The sequence below is a fragment of the Epinephelus fuscoguttatus genome, linkage group LG8 (genome assembly GCF_011397635.1).
Source record: "Epinephelus fuscoguttatus linkage group LG8, E.fuscoguttatus.final_Chr_v1".
NCBI lineage: Eukaryota > Metazoa > Chordata > Actinopteri > Perciformes > Serranidae > Epinephelus > Epinephelus fuscoguttatus.
Window position 1 is genome coordinate 13,424,228 of NC_064759.1, and position 18,806 is coordinate 13,443,033.

At 43.2% G+C, this 18,806-nt stretch overlaps 1 protein-coding gene and 1 long non-coding RNA gene across 6 annotated transcripts; one reads left to right on the forward strand and one right to left on the reverse strand.

Annotated features, from left to right (window-relative positions):
- Positions 1-204: 204 nt before the first annotated feature.
- Positions 205-12,326, forward strand: LOC125893626 (uncharacterized). The gene is made up of 3 exons (XR_007449905.1): positions 205-316; positions 10,211-10,363; positions 12,205-12,326. It is a non-coding gene; the product is annotated as an uncharacterized LOC125893626 (long non-coding RNA).
- Positions 7,171-18,129, reverse strand: LOC125893625 (neuronal acetylcholine receptor subunit alpha-7-like). Of its 5 annotated transcripts, none has more exons than XM_049584388.1 (10): positions 17,897-18,129; positions 15,215-15,354; positions 14,485-14,529; positions 12,793-12,899; positions 12,635-12,714; positions 12,226-12,393; positions 11,620-11,814; positions 11,029-11,115; positions 10,781-10,890; positions 7,171-8,863 (listed from the first exon to the last, which is right to left on the reverse strand). In XM_049584388.1, the coding sequence occupies exons 1-10, from the start codon at positions 17,946-17,948 to the stop codon at positions 7,982-7,984; spliced, it is 1,866 nt and encodes a 621-aa protein (XP_049440345.1). In that variant the 5' UTR covers positions 17,949-18,129; the 3' UTR covers positions 7,171-7,981. The 5 variants fall into 5 exon arrangements, with proteins under 5 accessions (XP_049440345.1, XP_049440350.1, XP_049440346.1 ...); XM_049584393.1 differs by having other exon boundaries at positions 12,793-12,902; positions 17,897-17,963; XM_049584389.1 differs by having other exon boundaries at positions 7,172-8,863; positions 12,793-12,902; positions 15,215-16,672.
- Positions 18,130-18,806: the final 677 nt, after the last annotated feature.

Sequence of the window (18,806 nt, forward strand, 5' to 3'; positions counted from 1 at the left end):
ACATATTCTTTTAAATAAACCGATTTATTGATGCAAAGTTAGTTTTGTTTATGTGTGTGTCTGTTGGAACGTTAGACAACGCCAGTAGGTGGGAGCTAAGAGTCAAGGTCTGCCAAAAGTGTGATTCATACCATAGAGATGATTTTACACTCTCCTGTTGTGTACCCACATCTGTTTTCTGTCTTCCCTTTTCTCCTGCAATACCACGCTCCTCTCTCCCCAACTGCAACGTCTTTTAATGAGATCTGGGAGACAATTACCCAACAGGCAGGGAAATGGCCGTTCCATATCGACCTGCATCGAGGGCCTGCACCCGGTAATTAATAGCTATTGACTGCTGGTGGTCTGGGATGTTATCTTGGGACATCTGAATTTTGAAAAGTTAACATCTCTGGGCCAGAAGCTTGTCCTGAGAGACATCTTGCAAAAAGCCCAATTTCAGTGTTATTTAGTTTCTTCCCACGGCTTAATAACATGAAGAGGTTGATGTTTATTGCTTTAAAGCATAACTGAGTTCAAAAATAAACCAAAACAAGTAGGTAGGAGAACTACAGCGGTCAACATAGAAATGTAAGTGTTTGGTTTGTTTGTTTCATTGTGGGCTACTGTAGAACAGCCATGGGGCAATAGTGCTTTTGTTTTGTACTCGGAGGTCGGAAATTCCCAGGTTCCAGTCAGAAGTTTAAACTTGAACGCACCCTGAGATCGGATTTCCAACTCGGAGCAACCGCATCAACCCCAACTTACAAATTCAAGATGACTGCCGGTCACATACATAGCGAGTTATCACTCTGCTAAAGTACTGTTTATAGCAATTTTATCTTATTTGTTTTACATTAGGTAAGCCATACCCATAGTACTGTTCAATTTTTATCCATGGGCATGTTGCTGCGCTGTCTGTATGTGCAAAATACCACATAGAGCGTTGTTATCAACTGCTAACAGTGGCTACGGCTAGCCCAACGGTAGAGCGGTATAATCCATGTTTTGTTATTTTTTTCAGACTTGTCCACCGTTGTCAACTAGAATGCAAAAAACTGACGTCATTCTCACTTCCAACTTCCGGCTGAAAAATTAAGCCAACATGGAAGTGCTAACGACTGCAGTTCCTTGAACGGCCACTTGAAGCTTAATCCCCGTAGACCCCCATGTTAAAATGGCCAAATGTTTACAGCTTGGTACAAAAAACAGTTTTGGTCTTTATAGCTAATTTCTACATTCATGACAACCATACGGGGAGTTAATTTTTCTATAATTTAACTATGGATGTCCTACTAAAGCTGAGAGTTACGCAGCATTAAGGGCGTGGCTGCTTTCATTGACAGGCTGCCTGCCGATAGTGTTCTCGGTGTCTCTAGCAGATCCCACCCTCGCTTCCCCACAACTCCAGCCTCTCATCCAAATATGGTTACTTCTGCCTCCAAAAATACAAGATGGCAATGGCCAAAATGCCAAACTCAAGGCTTCAATACAGTAGCTGCGTCCATTATTTTATACAGTCATTGAAAACAAGATGGCGAATTCTGTGGAAGAGGACCTCCTCCTTATGTAGAGATAAACAGCTCACAAAAACACAACAATTCTTACTTTCAGGTGGTTATAAACCAAAAATTTTATCAAATAATGGATGTAGCCACCGTGACGACACCCATTGGTTTGTGGACTCCTGTTTGAAGCCTTGATTTTGGTATTTAAAGTGTCTTTGAGACATAGAGTTTGCTTGCTTTGGTCCGAATCAGGGACTAATTTTGTTACGAAGTTGCATAATTGCCTAGAGTTGGTTCTTGTTCTCACGGCAGCATTGCGAGGTCAGAACATGAACGAACTGCACCAGAGTTCTTTTGTAACCAGATCAAGACCACCTCTTCAAGAAGGTGTTGGTCTGGTTGTTTTGGTGAGCACCCAAGTGCGATTGCTGTGTTCACACCCGCCCAAACAAACCACGTTTAGGAAGCAAATGAACTTGAGTTTGATTGAACTGAACCAAACAGGGCAGGTGTGAAAGCACCCTAAGACCTTCGCCATCTTGGAACCATAAATGACCACAATTGGACAAGAGGGTGGAGCCATGGAAGAGCGAGGGATGACTGACCAAGAAGTAGAGGACACCATCTGCAGACAGCCTGTCATTCAAAGTGGCCCCACGCTTAAGCATGCAAACCTTTAAGCCTCAATAAAATGTGAATGGGTGACGTCTATACAATTGTCATTAAGGGGGGAATTTGCCATAGAGACTGGGAGCCTTTTTTGTACCAGGCTGTAAACATGTTTATTTCTGCTGTTAAGTTGGGCGCTTGGACATGGGGGTCTATAGGCCCGTTTCCACTGAAGAAGTTCCTGGTACTATTTGTGGGGCAGGAACTACTACAGGAACGTCCTCTCATTCGGCCCTCTCAACCGCCGTGTCTCCACTGAGAGAGCAGAGTAGGAGGAAGGTTCCTGTAAAGTTACCAGGCTTTGGATGTGATGTTATCGTTGCGTGACCATTTTGACCGGGGCGAGGTAGTGCGTAGGGACGCTGTTAGCTGTTAGCTGTTAGCCGATAGTGGTGTCTATAATAACTCACTAAACTCACAAAGTGGCCCGTGAGAAAAATATTTTTTCCAGCGGATGTCTTAGTTACAACATGATTGAGCTAACTGGAGTAGTTTCATGTCGTATCCGACAACAGCTTTTAACAGATGACGTCCTGATGTTAGCTTTGCTGCTGCTGTTAGCTGTCCCTGTCAGCTGCAGCCACTGATGCTTTCTAGACATCGTGATTTCCCAAAACTGAATAAATACCACACATAGCAACACAAAACTGCTTTGCTAGCTCAATCATGTTGTAACTAAGATATCCGCTGGAAAAAAATATGTTTTTCACGTATCGGTTATTGAGTTTGTTTACAGGGCAGTGGAAGCTATGAACAAGCTAACCCTTGTCTGCTGAGTTTTAAAAATGTCGGCTATTTTGTTGCTTTCTGTTGACGTCACATTCCGCCTTGAGTATATCCAATCAGCACCAAGTAATCCCCAAGCCCCAGCCAGCAGTTTTTCAGGGCCGTTCTGAGTACCTACTCCGAGGCAGGGACTTGTTTAGCCCCTGTAAAAGTTCCGGAACTCTGTCCTTTGGGGGTGGTTTCCGTAAAATTACCCCGAAGTTCCTGCGGTGGAAACAGGCCTTATGAGGATTGACTCACTCTTGGAGCCAAGCCTCAAGAGGTCACTCGAGGAACTGCAGTTTTTGGCACTTTTAAAGTTAACGTGAGGTTGCCACTTGTCATCATCTATTTTTAAAAAAAGTTATGAATACCTTATACCCTCTCTGCCACACAGTGCCCCTATATCATACACACTGGACCTTTAAAGTGGGAAAAGTTGACTGAACTGGAATAAGTGGTTAAACTAAATGCGTTTTTAACTAAACGCCATAGCTCTCTGTTATTCCAGTAGTTATATTTAACTCTTTTAAAATACAGGATGTTTTTTATCAATGATTACTCCCATCTTTTAAATACCCTCCCTCTCTTCTTTTTCCCTCATGAGCAAACACAATACAGAACTGTCAGCACTGCACAAGCAGCACTGTAAGTGAACCTCGTGTGTGTGTGTGAGAGAGAGAACATAAAGAGACAGAGAGCTTTGGGAGTACGCGTGGTTACTGCATTAGGTCTGCGGCAGGGTCCTGACTCTCACCACTTGATGCGTGAGTGGGTTTTTGTGCTTGTGCTGCTTCACGTGTCTGGACGTGGGTGCAAATTTGTGCGACAACTGCAGCTACACATTGCAGAGGCCCCTTGATACTAAAGATTCCTGCATCCCACTCTCCTGCTCGCTGCATCACGCTCCACTGTTTTGTATGACGCGGTTTGCTTCTCCTCTGAACAAACAGCTCTGCGTGAGCTGTCAACATGGAGCAGGTGGATGACTGAGTCACCGGAGGAGGGGAGTATCTTATATTTATTACCTGTGCTGTATTGCATCTCTCAGCTGTGCAGCCCTGGCAGTCACACAGACAAAAGAAGCTCAGTAGGCCATTGAAATTCATTGTGAACTGCTTCTATAGTAAACCGCCCTGCCTGCACATGCACTATGAAAAAGTTTAAGGCCTAATTTATAGCCTCTGTGCTGAAGGTTTGCGTACAGCCGCGCCAAGACATCAATTAGCCAAATTCAACCATCATAAGGTGTTTGCAGTATTTCATAGTCAATCATTTTACATGGGAATGTTTGCCAAGATATTCTTTGCCAATTCAGAATATATGTCCAGTCACCCTGAAATGCTGGTCTAAGTACAGTTTAGTAGCAGCAGCAGCATCCCAGATGAGGAGGAGGAGGGGTGGGGGATTCAGTCATCTCCTCCTCCTCTCCCTCTCTCATTAATGACCAATCAGTTAAAAACTTTATCGGGCCCTATTTGCTCTCTCAGCACATTTTTTTCCCTCCCTCCTCAGTTTCTCTGAACCATGCAACCACCTTGTTCGTTTTTCCGTCGTTCAGTTTCCTCTCTGTCTCTGTGCCTCAGCATAGCCCTCTCCTCCATCTCTCCTTCCTCCCTTTGCCCTCTTTATTGCTGCGCTTCATTACCTCCATCTTGACTTCCCTCTCTCTGGCTCTTGTTTCCTCTCATAACCCTCCTCTCCTTCCCTCCTCCTGCCCTCTGTTTCGGCGTCCTTTTTAAACTCCGATCGAAGGGAGGAGGGCCAGATGCATGTCCAGAGAGTACAAAAGACAAGGCCGTTCGTTTCACAAGATTCACTCCTCCGTCCGTCACAACCTACTGGCATTCACATTGTCCCAACACCTCTGCAAAATGTATGGCTCATTTTACATAGGCATATCCAGGGTCATAGAGATTAGGATTTCTGCATACATAAGCGTGAGGAGATGTGCGCTGGAGTGTGTGTCTATAAGATAAAAGCCTTGTGAAGAAGGGTATTTGGAAAGCTGACCTTGTCTTTTCTCTCCCACATGTTGCAGTCTACACCTTATCTACGTCTGCACAGAAGGACAATGTTGTTTCACACTATGAAACCAGTGCTTTGAATTCTTTGTGCTAGCTGAAGTGTATCCTTCATTCACAAACACAAGAGAATACTTTAAACAACCCTGTCAGCTCAAAACAAGGGAATGACTAAGGTAAGAAAGAAGAGAAAAGAAAAAAATCTGCATGGCAGTATGCAGGTTGTGTTTTTAAGGGATGTTGGCATGGGCGGATTGTGAGATAACGTGCCCCTGGGCAAAGATATGGAAAAGGCCCCACCACCTCCTCCAAATCGGAGCAGGATGCCTTTTATTTATTTATTCTTTTATTTTTCATTCAGGTGTCTCTGAGGTCATTTTGTGTCTTGTTTGGTGCTGTTGTGTCTCTTTGACGTCACTTTGTGTCTTTTTTGGTCCTTTTGTGTCTTGTTTGGTCCTTTTGTGTCTCTTTGACGTCACTTTGTGTCTTTTTTGGTCCTTTTGTGTCTCTTTGACATCACTTTGTGTCTTTTTGGTCATTTTGTGTCTCTTTGACGTCACTTTGTCTCTTTTTGGTCGTTTTATGTCTTTGAGGTCATTTTTGTGTGTCTTTGAGGTTATTTTGTGTTTTCTTTGTTTATTTTGTGTCTCTTTGAAGGCATTTCCTGTCTTTTTTGGTCGTTTAGTGTCTTTTTTGGTCCTTTTGTGTCTCTTTGACGTCGCTTTGTGTCTTTTTTGATCATTTTTGTGTCTCTATGAAGGCATCTTGTGTCTTCTTTGTTCATTCCGTGTCTCTTTGATTCATTTCCTGTCTTTTTTGGTCGTTTAGTGTCTTTTTTGGTCATTTTTGTGTCTCTTTGAAGACATTTACTGTCTTTTTTGGTTGTTTTGTGTCTTATTTTGGTCATTTTGTGTCTCCTTTAAATCATTTTGTGTCTTTTTTGGTTCTTTTGTGTCTCTTTGACATCACTTTGTGTCTTTTTTGGTCAATTTGTGTCTCTTTGACGTCACTGTCTCTTTTTTGGTCATTTTGAGGTCATTTTTGTGTGTCTTTGAGGTCATTTTGTGTCTTCTTTATTTTGTGTCTCTCTGAAGGTATTTTGTGTCTTGTTGAAGTCATTTTGTATCTTTTTGGCCATTTTGTGTCTCTTATAAGTCATTTTGTGTCTTGTTTGGTCTTTTTGTGTCTCTTTGAGGTAATTTGTGTCTGTTTTGGGCTTTTTGTGTCTTTTTGAAGCCATTATCTGTCTTTTTTTGGTCATTTTGTATGCCTTTGAGGTCTTTTTGTGTCTCCTTGAAGTTATTTTGTATCTTTTTTGGTCATATTATGTCTTTTTAAAACCATTTTGTGTCTTTTTTGGCCACTTTGTTTCTCTTTGAGCTCATTTTGTGTCTTTTTTGGTCATTTTTGTGTCTCTTTGAAGTCATTTTGTGTCTCTTTGGGATCATCATCTGTCTTTTCTGGTCATTTTGCATCTCTTTGAAGTCATTTTGTGCCTTTTTGGGCTGTTTTGTGTCTCTTTGACATCACTTTGTGTCTTTTTTGGTCATTTTGTGTTTCTTTGAGGTCATTTGTGTCCTTTTTTGGTCATTTTATGTCTCTTTGGAGTTGTTGAAGTCAATTTGTATCTTGTTTTGTCCTTTTGTGTCTTTTGAGCTCACTTTTGTCTTTTTTGGTCCTTTTGTGTCTCTTTGAGGTCATTTTGTGTCATTTTTGGTTCTCATTTTCTGTCTTACTTGGTTGTTTTCTGTGTTTCTTTGAGGTCATCTTCTGTCTCCTTGTGGTCATGTTATGTCTAGTTGTGGCTGTTCTGCCCCTTTTTGTTGTAAATTGGTCTCTTGGCAGCTCCCTTGCATCTCTATGCAGTCTTTTTGTGTCTCTTTGTGGTTATTTTGTATCTCTTCCTAGCTGGTATGCATTCATTTAAGTGACATTTTGCAGGTGGGCCCTGACAATTTGGGCCCTGTGCCAAGTAGGGCCTGTTCAGTAATCCATCCATGGATATTAGTGCGTTTTCTGCTTCATAGAAGACTACAGTATAAACTGAAGCTAACATGATTGTTAAAGGTGCTGCAGAAATGAATCATCAATGTCATCATCCCATTACATGGAGGATGTTCAGGCTGTATGATTGTGATAAAGAGTATTCATGAGGAAAAATACTGATCACAATGACGCTGGGTTTCCTGTTAAAAAAGAAACCTTGGGAAAACCTTGGATGAGATTCAAAATTTAATTGAAATTCTAAAAAAAATAAAATCCTGCAAAGAAACCGATCAGTGGTAACAAAATGTGTGAGCCACAGTATAAATTATACTTGGGGGAAGTGACTTATAAGAGAAGAGCACGCAGAGAATCTGAGTCTGTATTGTCAGGAAATGCAGGTTTACATGCAGCACGTCAGTGTCCAGTTTTTCTACTGAGCATCTTCATGTAGCATCCAAAGACGGCAGTACAAATACTTTATAACAAATTTAGTAAAGTCATGCTTTCCAGATCTCACATAAATTCTGGGATCATTTTCCTTTAGGATCCTCATTCACAAAACTGTTCCAGAACCTCTTCCCTTCTTATTTAACTGTCAAACTTTAAGAAGAAATCCACAACCATCCATATTCCAATGAATCATTTGATGCTCTGTTAAAGGTTTCAGTTGACAGTCCATTAGCTGAAAACAAAATTCACAAAAATGATCAATGCATGAGACGATTCTTTCGCTTTTTTAAGACTGGAGTGCTGCCTTTTGGGAGAAACAAACACATCAATCAAACTTCCATAGAAACGTTTACAAAAAGAATGTATGAACTCTATATGTGCACATCGTTAGATATATTCTATCATGAAAAATGGTAACATCGCACCATAATGTTTCCAAATCATAGTCCACTCCACATGTGCCTCTCCAGCGTACCAAATAGGAAATGTCTGTTGCTGCATGTCCTGGTGTCATTAACAGCAGTTGTGCTTCCAACAAATCATCATCTGCATTATGCCTTAAAATCTTCCACTCTGTCACATCCCTTTCTTTTTAGTCTGTCAGAGGAAGTCTTTTGACAGTGCCTCTCCAAAGTTGGGTGCAGCCATGAGAATAGCAATGGTACAGATGATGTTGAAAACACTGAATCCCACCAGGCACAGGCGGTCGATGACAGCTGCAGCAAACTGCCACTGCTCCGCCAAGCTGAGCTGCCGGTCCTGCTCCTTAACACGCTCCACCAAAAACTGCACCTCCACCAGAAGAGCCTGCAGCTGGTTGTCCACTGCCACAGATCGAATCACACCGCTGTGGGTGTGTACAGCGGCTGATCTCCCCACTCCGGCCCCAGCCTCTAGGCCACAGGGTCCAGAGGATGTGGTTGATGGGTCAGGGTCCGGGGACAGTTGATTTTCCTGTGGGGGGCTCCCAAACTTGGATGACGGGAGGTGGTGATGGATAGGTGTGTCTCCAGCTGGTCCTCCTGCTGCTCCCACTCCCTCTCCTTCCCCTCCACCTAGTCCACTGTTAACCCTCCCATGACTTGTGGTTCTGTTCCTCTGAACCGGCTCCAGCTCTGCCGTGGTTTGGAAGGTCTGGAAGCCCATGTAAAGCAAGTGGCCATTGGGCTGTGGATGTGGATTGGGGCTGGGTTCTCTGTGGACATGATTAGGGAGGATCACAGCCTGAGAGTTGCGCCGGTGGGGCAGTTGGTGCGACAGAGGGTGGTTGAGCTGAGCTAGACTGGCCTGCAGGGAGTTGAGGCTGGGGGGGAGGATGGGGGGCACTGGCGTGGGGATGGTAGTGGTGGTAGCGGTGGTAGTGGGAGAGGACAAGGTCTTGCTCTGAGAGTCTTGGCAGTTGGAAAGAGGCGGCTCCGCTCCCTCTCCTGGACGCTTCATCCGCAGGAACCAAGGAACCCACTGCAGCAGAACCAAGTGCACCTGACACACAAGGACACAAATACTGCTAAAAAATTAAAGTACACAGATGCACATTTTCACATTTAAACACACATCAGATGAGCATAAAGGATACTTCACGGTCAGATTCAACCTAGTGTTGTAGTACTTAACATCAGTCTTGGTCTCAAGACCATTTTTTGAAGGTTACGGTCTTTTTCAGACTCAGCCACATTTTTACTCTTGTCAATCAGTCTCAGACAAAGACGACTCTGGATTTTGCCTTTGCAAAAAAAAAGCAGTGTGAATAAAGTCGGTTAAGTAGATATCAGCTCCTCAGTGTTTGTATTTGTCTGCTCATAGTAAACAAAGGAAAATTCCCACACATAAAATTTCCCTCTGCAAACTCTTTTGATCATTTCATCAAAGCATTTCTCACAGTACACTTATACATAGGCAAATATATGCAGTGTGGCAATAAAGTATGTGAGTGAAGATGAATCAGTGCGGGACTCCCACTAATCTGGTCTTGACATGGTCTCAACTCCTCAGAGTCTTGGTCTTGTCTTGGCCTCGATACACTCCGGTCTTGGCCATGGCTTGGTCTCAGTTCAGGTGGTCTTGACTGACAGTGGTTCAGCCACAAATCTTTTCATACTACATCAAACCTCTAGCTATAAATCTTGGTTTAACATTTTATCTCAGCTTGAATTTGAATCAGGAGACGTCTTTAGTCTTGTTGGTAACATTGCAAAGATTTGATCTATTTAGTTTTAAACAGACTGAACATCTTTATACAAGCCTTTATTTCGTCACATCCTCACATTACTGCAGTGCACTTTTCACCTGCCTTGATCAAACATTCTTTGACAGGCGTTAAACCCCAGCCCTGAGGCTATTACATCTGCTTTTGATTCTCTACACTAGCTGTCTTTTGGTTGCAGAATTGATTCAAAACTTTTAACTTTTATCGAGTGCATGATAATGACCAAGATCCTTGAGCAGTGGCCTCAGAGTCAAAGATAAACACCAAGGGTGATCCAGCCTTTCCTATTAAAGCCACAAGACTCTGGAGCAATCTGCCTGAGAAGATCTACTTAGCTGAATATGTGCCCTCCTTAAAAGGTGTGTTTAAGGAGGTTAGTATGTTTTCTTTGGGTATACCTGAAAATAACAATCCTGTTATCATTACCTTAGAATGAGCCCTTTATATGTACATAGGGCAAAATCAGCAAAGTCTGCCATGTTGCACCACCATGTTTCTACAGTAGCCCAGAGCAGACAAACCAAACACTGGCTCTAGATAGGGCCATTTGCATTTTCGTCAGAAAAACACTAATTTCTTTTTTTAACATGAAACTTTTTTATCCAGTGTTTTTCCGTTTTCAGTGTTTTACCGGTTTAAATCACCGGTTCCATTTGCTGTGAAGAAGGAGAGACCTCTGCAAATAATTTGGTTCCCAGCGAAAAACTCCTGAACATCTGGATCTTATGTTATCAGTGAAATAAGATGAGCACACAACAAGCTACCAGAAAAAAAAGGTAAGCACGAATTAGCAGGTGCTGGACTTGCAGGCTGTCTGTTATGTGCCAAACAGCATTGGAGAAATACTGATTTATAATGTTAAACTGCTTTATTTCATGTTTTTACCGGTTTAAATTACAGAGTCCATTTGTTTTGTAGAAGAGGAGACTTCTGTGGATAATTTGGCTCCTGGTACAAACTTCCTGAAAGATGAACACTGAAGAAATCCTAACCAGTAGATTACAATTTCAGCTGGTTGCGGTTTGCAATCCTTACCACTAGATGCCACTAAATCCCCACACACAGTTTCTTTAAATCACCTTTTAAATCACATGTTTAACATTATCCAGCCGTTGAATATTGTTTTTGATATTTTGTACAAAAGTGCTCCATTAATAAAGTTTATTATTTTATCATAATTACTAAAAACTCACCCAGCGTGGCATGTGTCCACTGTTGGGGTTGTGGTGATGGAACTGGAGGACAATGACTGTGGCCACTACGGACATCCCGACAATCACCATGGTGCTGGCAAAGTACTGCCCTGAGACAGACAGGAGGAGAGTACATTTCACTCATAATACTGCTGACAATCTGTATGCTATGCAGCAATGTCAGTCCTCCCAAAACCTCAAAACCCACTAACAGATACACACATGTGAACACATAGAGAGAGACTGACCTATCAGGGGTACAGAATCTGAAGTGGCGGGCATAATCTCTGCAACCATCAGCATGAAGACAGTCAGCGAGAGCAGAACCGTGATGCCTAAAGGCAGAAACATGACACCGGGGAGTAGTGGGGTGCAGAGAAAGAGAAGGGAGAGTCCTTTGGAGAAGAAAGTACGCGAGTACATTTATTGAAACAGTATATTTGGTATGGTGCTCTTGAGTCGCTCCAATCATCTGTCTCTCTGACACCCACAGGAAAACTAATTCGATTTTTCATCTTCCTCTCGCCTTTTCCGTCTTTGTCATCCCTTTGTCTCTCCTTCTCTCCATCTTAGCCCTCCTGACACCGAACAAAAGCTCACGCATTGCTGTTTGAGAGTTTTCCAATAATGTTGAGAGAGAGGGATTGTACGAGAAACACTAGACGAGTGAAAAATGCCTTCACAGGGAAGGAGTAAAGAATAGGCAGCAAGAAATATATTTTATCTCACAGCAGCTGCACCTCTCGTTTTCCATATCTTATATTTTCTCAGCCTATCTTATTCTAACACCATCCTTCACTCCTGTTCTTCCCCACCCTCCGCTTATTATTATTCCTCACCAAGGCTGATCTTCTCCCCCGAGTTGGCGGGGAGCAGAAAGACCACCAGGGTCATGGAGGAGAGGAGAACACAGGGGATGAGAAGGTTTAGAGCGTAAAACAAGGTCCTCCTTCGTAAGGTCACCACAAACGTAACATCAGGGTAAGGTTCTGCACAGCAGTCGTAGAAAACTTCGTGACGACCTCCAGGGACCTCTGAGGGGACAGAGACAGACGCAGGTGCAGCAACGACAGCATTATATTGCAGGAAATACCAGCAAGGGTTGAGAAAACGAGAAAATAACGAATAAATGGAATGTGCTGTGAAATGAGAAAAGTCTGACATAGCACCAGCATCATAAAGAGATTTTATTGAGCACAGCTGAAGTCGAGTGCAGAGGGAAAGATTAGATCTTATGAAAATTAAGAATGGTGTCTGCAGGGAGGCAAAATATGTCGTTCAGATATTACTAAGTAGTTGTATTTCTATCCAGTGAAATGTTCATGAGGCATACTCCAACTTCTCCCACTAAAATCTAATTACACTGCAGGACTCCATGGTGGTAATGTAAGCACTGTTACTAAGCAACACTGTTTGTCTTCCAGGGCCTTGACAGCCTGTCTCACCCAGAAGGTCCCACTCTCCATTGGGCATGTATCCTGACACGTCTGCCTCCTTCATCTGGATGTCCAGCAGCCAGCCATCAAACGTCCAGGAGCCAAACTTCAGTTCACAGCGCTGGATGTCGAACGGAAACCATCGCACGTCCACGTTACATGTGCTGACAAATATTCCTTGAAGAAAAAAAACAGGGGGAAATAGTTTACAGTGGAAGGGAAAATATGTTATAGGGGCAAAAAATAACCATTGTTTTTGGTGCAGCCATCTGGAAGTAAGTGAAGAGGGAAATGGTAGATTGCAGCAAACATCCTTACAGGATTCATTTGCTGCAGCATGAGTAATACTGCATGTGTGCAGGATGACTGAGGACGTAGTTTAGTTTTGAGGACAAAATGCTGAGGTGTAAAAACTCACCTGGAGGCAGATACTCACAGAAGCCGCTGGAGTTTACCAACACATTGGTCTTAAAGGTGGCATCAAACTTATCATGAGCACTGGAGGACAGCAAACACAGTGATGAGTGATGGCACAGTGTGTGTGTGTGTGTGTGTGTGTGTTTATGCCTCACATACCTGTTGTAAAGCAGTATGTCAGGTGTCCAGACCTGGTCAGGGGTGAAACGGAGGTTCTTAACTCCAGGATACTCTGACTGGTTCCACTGAAGGTAGTGGTCATACCACTGCTGGGAGACACAAGCACAACTCTGGTTTTGAACAAAAGCATAAAGACACACACGGTGTAGGAGCCATGAATTATTATTTTTTGGATTGCTACATGTTTTGTTCATGTTTTGGGATATTATTATTCATTATTTTGCTGTTATTGGGAGAGCTGGGTCACATGGCTATGGGCGGTGACACTTATAATCCATAATCCATTCACCTGTGTGTTTTTTAGTAGGACAGAGGGTGAGCGTGTCGCCATATTTTTTGTTGACCCAACACATTCTCACTCTGACCTCGTCACATATTGACGTTTGGTCATGGACTTTCCACATCCACATATGATGTGCAAGGTACCCTGGGTGCGTTGGTTGTTGACGTTCTGGGACGCCATGTCAATTTCTGCCTGTGACATGCATTGTCTTCTTTCAAAATACACTTCCGTTTTGACAGGTGATTTAATGCTTACACACAGTCTCTTTCAAAATAAAGCGCTATGTTGGTACACTGCAAACTGACATTTTTTTCTTTCAACAACAAACACACATGGTTAGGTTTAGGAAAAAAGAACAGGCTTTGGCTTTAGAATGTCACGGGATGAAAACAACTCGGATGAAAGTCGGTGTTTGTTTGACCCATCCTCCACCACTCCCGGCCACCTCAGTCAGACTTTCAATGGCTTAATTTTCGTCCTTATCCCACCGCGTTTCCCCCTGACGCCGCCAGGCACAGTTAAACTATAACATATTGCGTACTGCGTATCATGCCGACAATAAAGGACGCCTTTTTCGTTGGTTTCTGACGCCGTAAGTCACTGCCCAAGCGCCGGATTTCGCTGACTTTGGATTGAGACCGGGCTCGTTGACTGCACATCTGGTGTTCACTGTGATAATTTTAATCACGAGTTTGTTCGTGTTACAATGAGTTGATTCCTTTTTATTCATAAATTTAAGGTATTTTTGGATCCCGGTGAATCTTTTTTGTTCGCATGTCAGACAAGTAATCCCGGCTTCAGTCTCTCAGTGACTCATAGTTTGCTTCCTATGGTCGCTACATATGGATACACACAGACAACACACACACTGCCATTCTGATTTTCAGTCTACTCTGTACACACAACGTATTTTGCATTCCCTCTGCTGTCTCCCTGCTCTTCTTTTTGGGGAATTTTTGGAGGATGTTGTGTTTCTTATTCAAACCAAGGTTTGAGGATAGGAGGTATGGCATGCTGTACAGATTATAAAGTCCTCCACAATACAGGAAGTTAACTGTTTGATGCTCTAAATTTTCTGGTGGAGGACCCTCAAACCTCCTCTTTTTGTAATAAGGCCAGTTGAATTGTTTTTAAGGCCACTTGAATTTGCCCTTGAGGATTAATACTGTAATTCTTCTATGTTTGGAGCAGAATGATGAAGGAATCTGCACTCAAGTCGAAATGCCTTCAATTATCACTCTTATTATGTGTCCATTATCATGACTGAACCCCAACCAGCATCTGGAGTGAATCTGTGTAACTGATCCTGCAAGTGATGGGGGGACATACGAAAAGATTTTTACCACTCAGATCAATATCACACCATTAATGTTATTCATTATACTCACCATCTGCAGCCAGGCATTTGTGGTGAGGATCTGGTTCTTTTCATCCTTGAATAACACAAAACATATAAGAGAAGAGGTGATTTTAAGGTCCGGTGTGTAGGATTTAGGGCGATATGTTAGCTGAAATGAAATATAAGTATGTTTTCTGTAGTGTATAATCACCTGCAATAAGAATTGTGTTTTTGTTAGCTTAGAATTGGCTGCTTATATCTACATAGGGAGCAGGTCCTCGTCCACGCAGTCTGCCATGTTGCACCGCCATGTTACTACAGTAGCCCAGGACAGACAAACCAAACACTGCCTCTAGCCAGGGCCATTCATGTTCTCATGTCTAACATAGTTGGCAGCCCCCTGCGTGACAAGCAGCATCGGAAAAACACTGATTTTTGACATGAAACCACTTTATTCAGTGCTTCTACAAATTTAAATCACCACGTTCATTTCTTTTGGAGAGGAGGAGACCTCTGCTGATGATTCAGCTTCTGGTAAAAACTTCTTAAATGTCTCGATCTTAAGTTATCAGAGAGGTGAGCACAAATTAGCAGGTGCTGTGCTAGTGGGCCATCTGCAATGAGTCAGAGAAACACTGATGTGTGACGTGAAACAGCTTTATATTTCATGTTTTTATAGGTTTTAATTACCTATAAGGTAATTATAGGAGTATGTTTCTTGTATGAATGTATTGTATGGGGGTATAAGTATGTTTATGGTGCATTTGTGCCATGCGTACCACATCCATGACCTGCATTAGAGTGAAGGAAAACTGTACAGTGAGAGCCTGGGAGTCGTTGGCCACCGGTCTCTCCATGGGGTTGTAGTCCCTCAGCAGCTCCCTGAGCAGAAACCGCTGGTGAGGACCCTGCACTGATACTGAATAGAGGAGGGGAGTTCAATGGAGAGGAGATGATGGGATGGAAAAATGTGAGAGTTGAATCACAAAAGAGGAGCAAGAGAAAAAAAAGTGACAGTTACAACGAGAAAGCTGTTCCTGGGGAGACGAGGAGAAAGCACTGAAGAGAGAGCAATGGCAGAAAAACGGTGTGATTACAATGATTGATGGATCGTTTGGGTGAAAGTGGTGTAGAAAACTAAAGGCGAGGTGAATGAGAAAGAGAAGGAGAAACAAACTAACAGTGGGAGAGCAGACATGCTCCAATGGAGATAAAAGAGACTGTGGGCTTTTAGTGGTGTAAGAAAAGGTAACATTTTAAGCAGCGCCTGACCTAGCGCATACAACCCCGCAAACACAAATTATCATGATTATATTTATGACATTATCATTAATAAGAACGAAATCAACACAAATAAACACAAAGGATATTGTCCACATACTTGACACAAGGTCAAACATGTTCTCAGTGGATGTTGGCCTCCATCAGAACTATGAATCTGTGACAAGCCGGGGTGAGGAAAGTGTCCAATTTGGGGACCTCAGATTTGCATCTCTGCTCTCTTGTGGCCTCATCACACCATGGCCTGCAGCATCCACTGGGGCACTCTGCAGCCGAGTGTGAAGCACAGGATGAGAGTCAGTTTCTCTAAGTCTGAGGCCATGTTTCCCTGCCAGAAAACAGTGGATTGCCCCTTCTGGGTTGGGAGTGGGTTACTGCCCCAAGCAAAGGAGTTTGAGGATCTCTGGATCTTGTGCATGGGTGAGGATAAAATGAATTGTGATATGGGCAGGTGGTTTGGTGCAGCATCAGCAGTGACGCAGGTATTGCACTGGATCATCCTGGTGAAGAGGAAGCTGAGCCGGAAGCAAAGCTTGCGATATGCTGGTCCATCTACGTCTCAACCCTCAACTATGGTCATGAGCTTTGGGTAGTGACCGAAAGAATGAAATCACAGATACAAGCGGACGAAATGAGTTTCATTTGTGGGTTGGCTGGGTTCAGCCATAGAGGTAGGGTAAGTAGCTCGGAGTAGAGCCGCTGCTCCTTCATGTCAAAAGGGGTCAGTTGAGGTGGTTGGGCATCTGATCAGGATGCTTCCGGGACCCCTTCCATTAGAGGTTCTCTGGGCACATCCAGCTGGTAGGAGGCCCCAAGGTAGACCCAGAACATGCGGGAGGGATCATGACATTTGGCCTGGGAACGCCTGGGAATCCCTCAGGAGGAGCTGGAGTATATTGCTGGGGAGAAATACGTCTGGAGTACCTCGCTCAACCTGCTGCCCCTACAACCCGGCCCTGGATAAGTGGATGAAAATGGATGGAGAGATGGAAGAGATACTGCGTGCACAAATTAATCTTCTTCACATTTTGTATTGCACCCCGGGTGTCTTGCCTTTTCATTTTCTCTTAGTCTAAGACTCTCCATATACTCTGCACCACACCACCATTTCCCTGATGGTCTTCTTCTTTTTTTTTTTTTTAATTTTGGCTGCCCAAGACAGCTGCCTATGTTGCCTATAGGGAGATATACCACTGGTTTCAACTACACAGGACAGGAGAAGCGATCACAGGATGAAAATGTGTGTGGGAGAAAGAGAAGAATGTGAGCAGGAGACCAGAGAGAAAGAATCCTGTTCCTCCTAATCAATTACGTCTCTGATTGATCACCAGCAGACAGTCCGAGTCTTTCCCGCTGCTGTAAAAATGTCACTTTCATTTCACGCAGGAAATAGTGAGGCCATTAAACACTGAAACACCCCAGACAGACACACACAGCACTCACGACGATGAGAGCGGGGAACTGTCTCCCTCTTCGCCCTATAACTCCACCACTAGACTTCGATTCACTTTTGATTCATTCTTCACAAGGCAATAGCTTTGATGTGAAGGGAACTATTACTGGGGGATATCAGAGGGACACTGAATAAGTTAAAAAAACTGACATACACTTTAAATAGCTGTGTAGTGCCTGTCCTGTGGGCAAACGGTGAATACCCCTTCATAGACCACACACAGTGCTAATGGTCCATGAGTAATGCACTTACTGTATAGTGTCAAATCCATATTTATTTACTAGGCCTTAATTAATATCAATATGTCTCCACAGATGGTTTGCCCATTATTCAAATTGATAGTCCCCTGTGTCCATAATGTCCTCCCATCGTAAATTAACCACTAGTGGCCTCATAATCACCCCTCTGTTTCTCCCTGCATATCTATCTATCTATCTATCTATCTATCTATCTATCTATCTATCTATCTATCTATCTATCACAAAAAATGCACAGTCCAGCTTTTACAATCTGCAGTAAAGATGATTAAATTTCATATTGTTGCTTGCTCATTATAAAAATAAATCCATTTCTCTGTCTGGCTGCACACCAACAGACTCTCTGCCGGTGTTGAAAAGAGCTGCTGAGTGCACAGATATTAACAACAGACATGCACACTGTGTACAGCACATGCAGAAAACACACACTTGTTCGAGCATCACTCAAAGCACCGATGAAAGTCACTCACCCCGGAGCAGAGTCGCAAGTATCAACAGCCAAAGAGCCACAGCCTGCCACATACTGCATTCCTCTGTATAAACAGAGAAAGAGTGGAAGAGGGAGAAACAGAGAGAGAGAAGATGAGGGAGGATGAAAATAAAGGGAGAGTAAGTGGGAGAGAGAGAGAGAGAGGGAGGTCTGAAGAGGAAGAAAGGTTGTAGAAAACAAGTGGAGAGAGTGTGAGACCAGCAGCGGCAGAGAAGGGAGAGGAGGGGAGAGGGAGAGGAGGAGAGAGCAGGAGTGAGGGAGAGATGCAGTCAGACAGAGTGCTGCTCTGAAGAGGGAGATGCTGTGTGTCGGAGTCAGTCAGATACTGGGAACTGGGCATACCCTGACCAACAGCTCACACTCACCCTTCATGCCTCTGTGCTCATCAGTCGCTGCACACTTTCTGATGTGCACGCATCTGTCATCACATCAGTCATCTGTCATTTCACCATGGATTTACTCTGTGCTTTTTACACCCTGGGGTTGGTAAGGATCTCAAAAGGGGCTTTGCATTTTTTTTTTTTTTTACTCAATAAATCCAATTTAAGGGATGCAGCAGTAATCTATGTGTGTTTAACTCAAAGCTTTAAGGGAAAATAAAGGTAGCACATGATGGTGAATTTAACCCAAAATGAAATACCAAACATTTTTGAATCAGTCAAAGAACCATTTTTCAGTCAGTAATATTTAAAACCTGCTTTGCTTTTTAACAAATACAATCTCACCTAATTCACAGAGTAATGCTGACACCTGCTGGATATAATCGCAAATTGCAAAACTTGTCTTGCAAGATAAAATCTGTGGTCTCCTAAAAGCTCACTGCCAAATACATTTATTGTGAGTCACAAGTTCTACAGATATTTCCTGACCTGTTAGAGGGTGGGAGAGGA

Excerpts from the sequence above, each read along its gene's own strand:
- LOC125893625 (XM_049584393.1), bottom strand. The coding sequence starts at position 17,948 with ATGTGGCAGGCTGTGGCTCTTTGGCTGTTGATACTTGCGACTCTGCTC. Across the intron at positions 12,903-14,484 it reads CAAATGCCTGGCTGCAGATG|CAGTGGTATGACCACTACCT; the intron begins GTGAGTATAATG and ends TGTGTCTCCCAG. Across the intron at positions 11,815-12,225 it reads TGGAGAGTGGGACCTTCTGG|AGGTCCCTGGAGGTCGTCAC; the intron begins GTGAGACAGGCT and ends CTGTCCCCTCAG.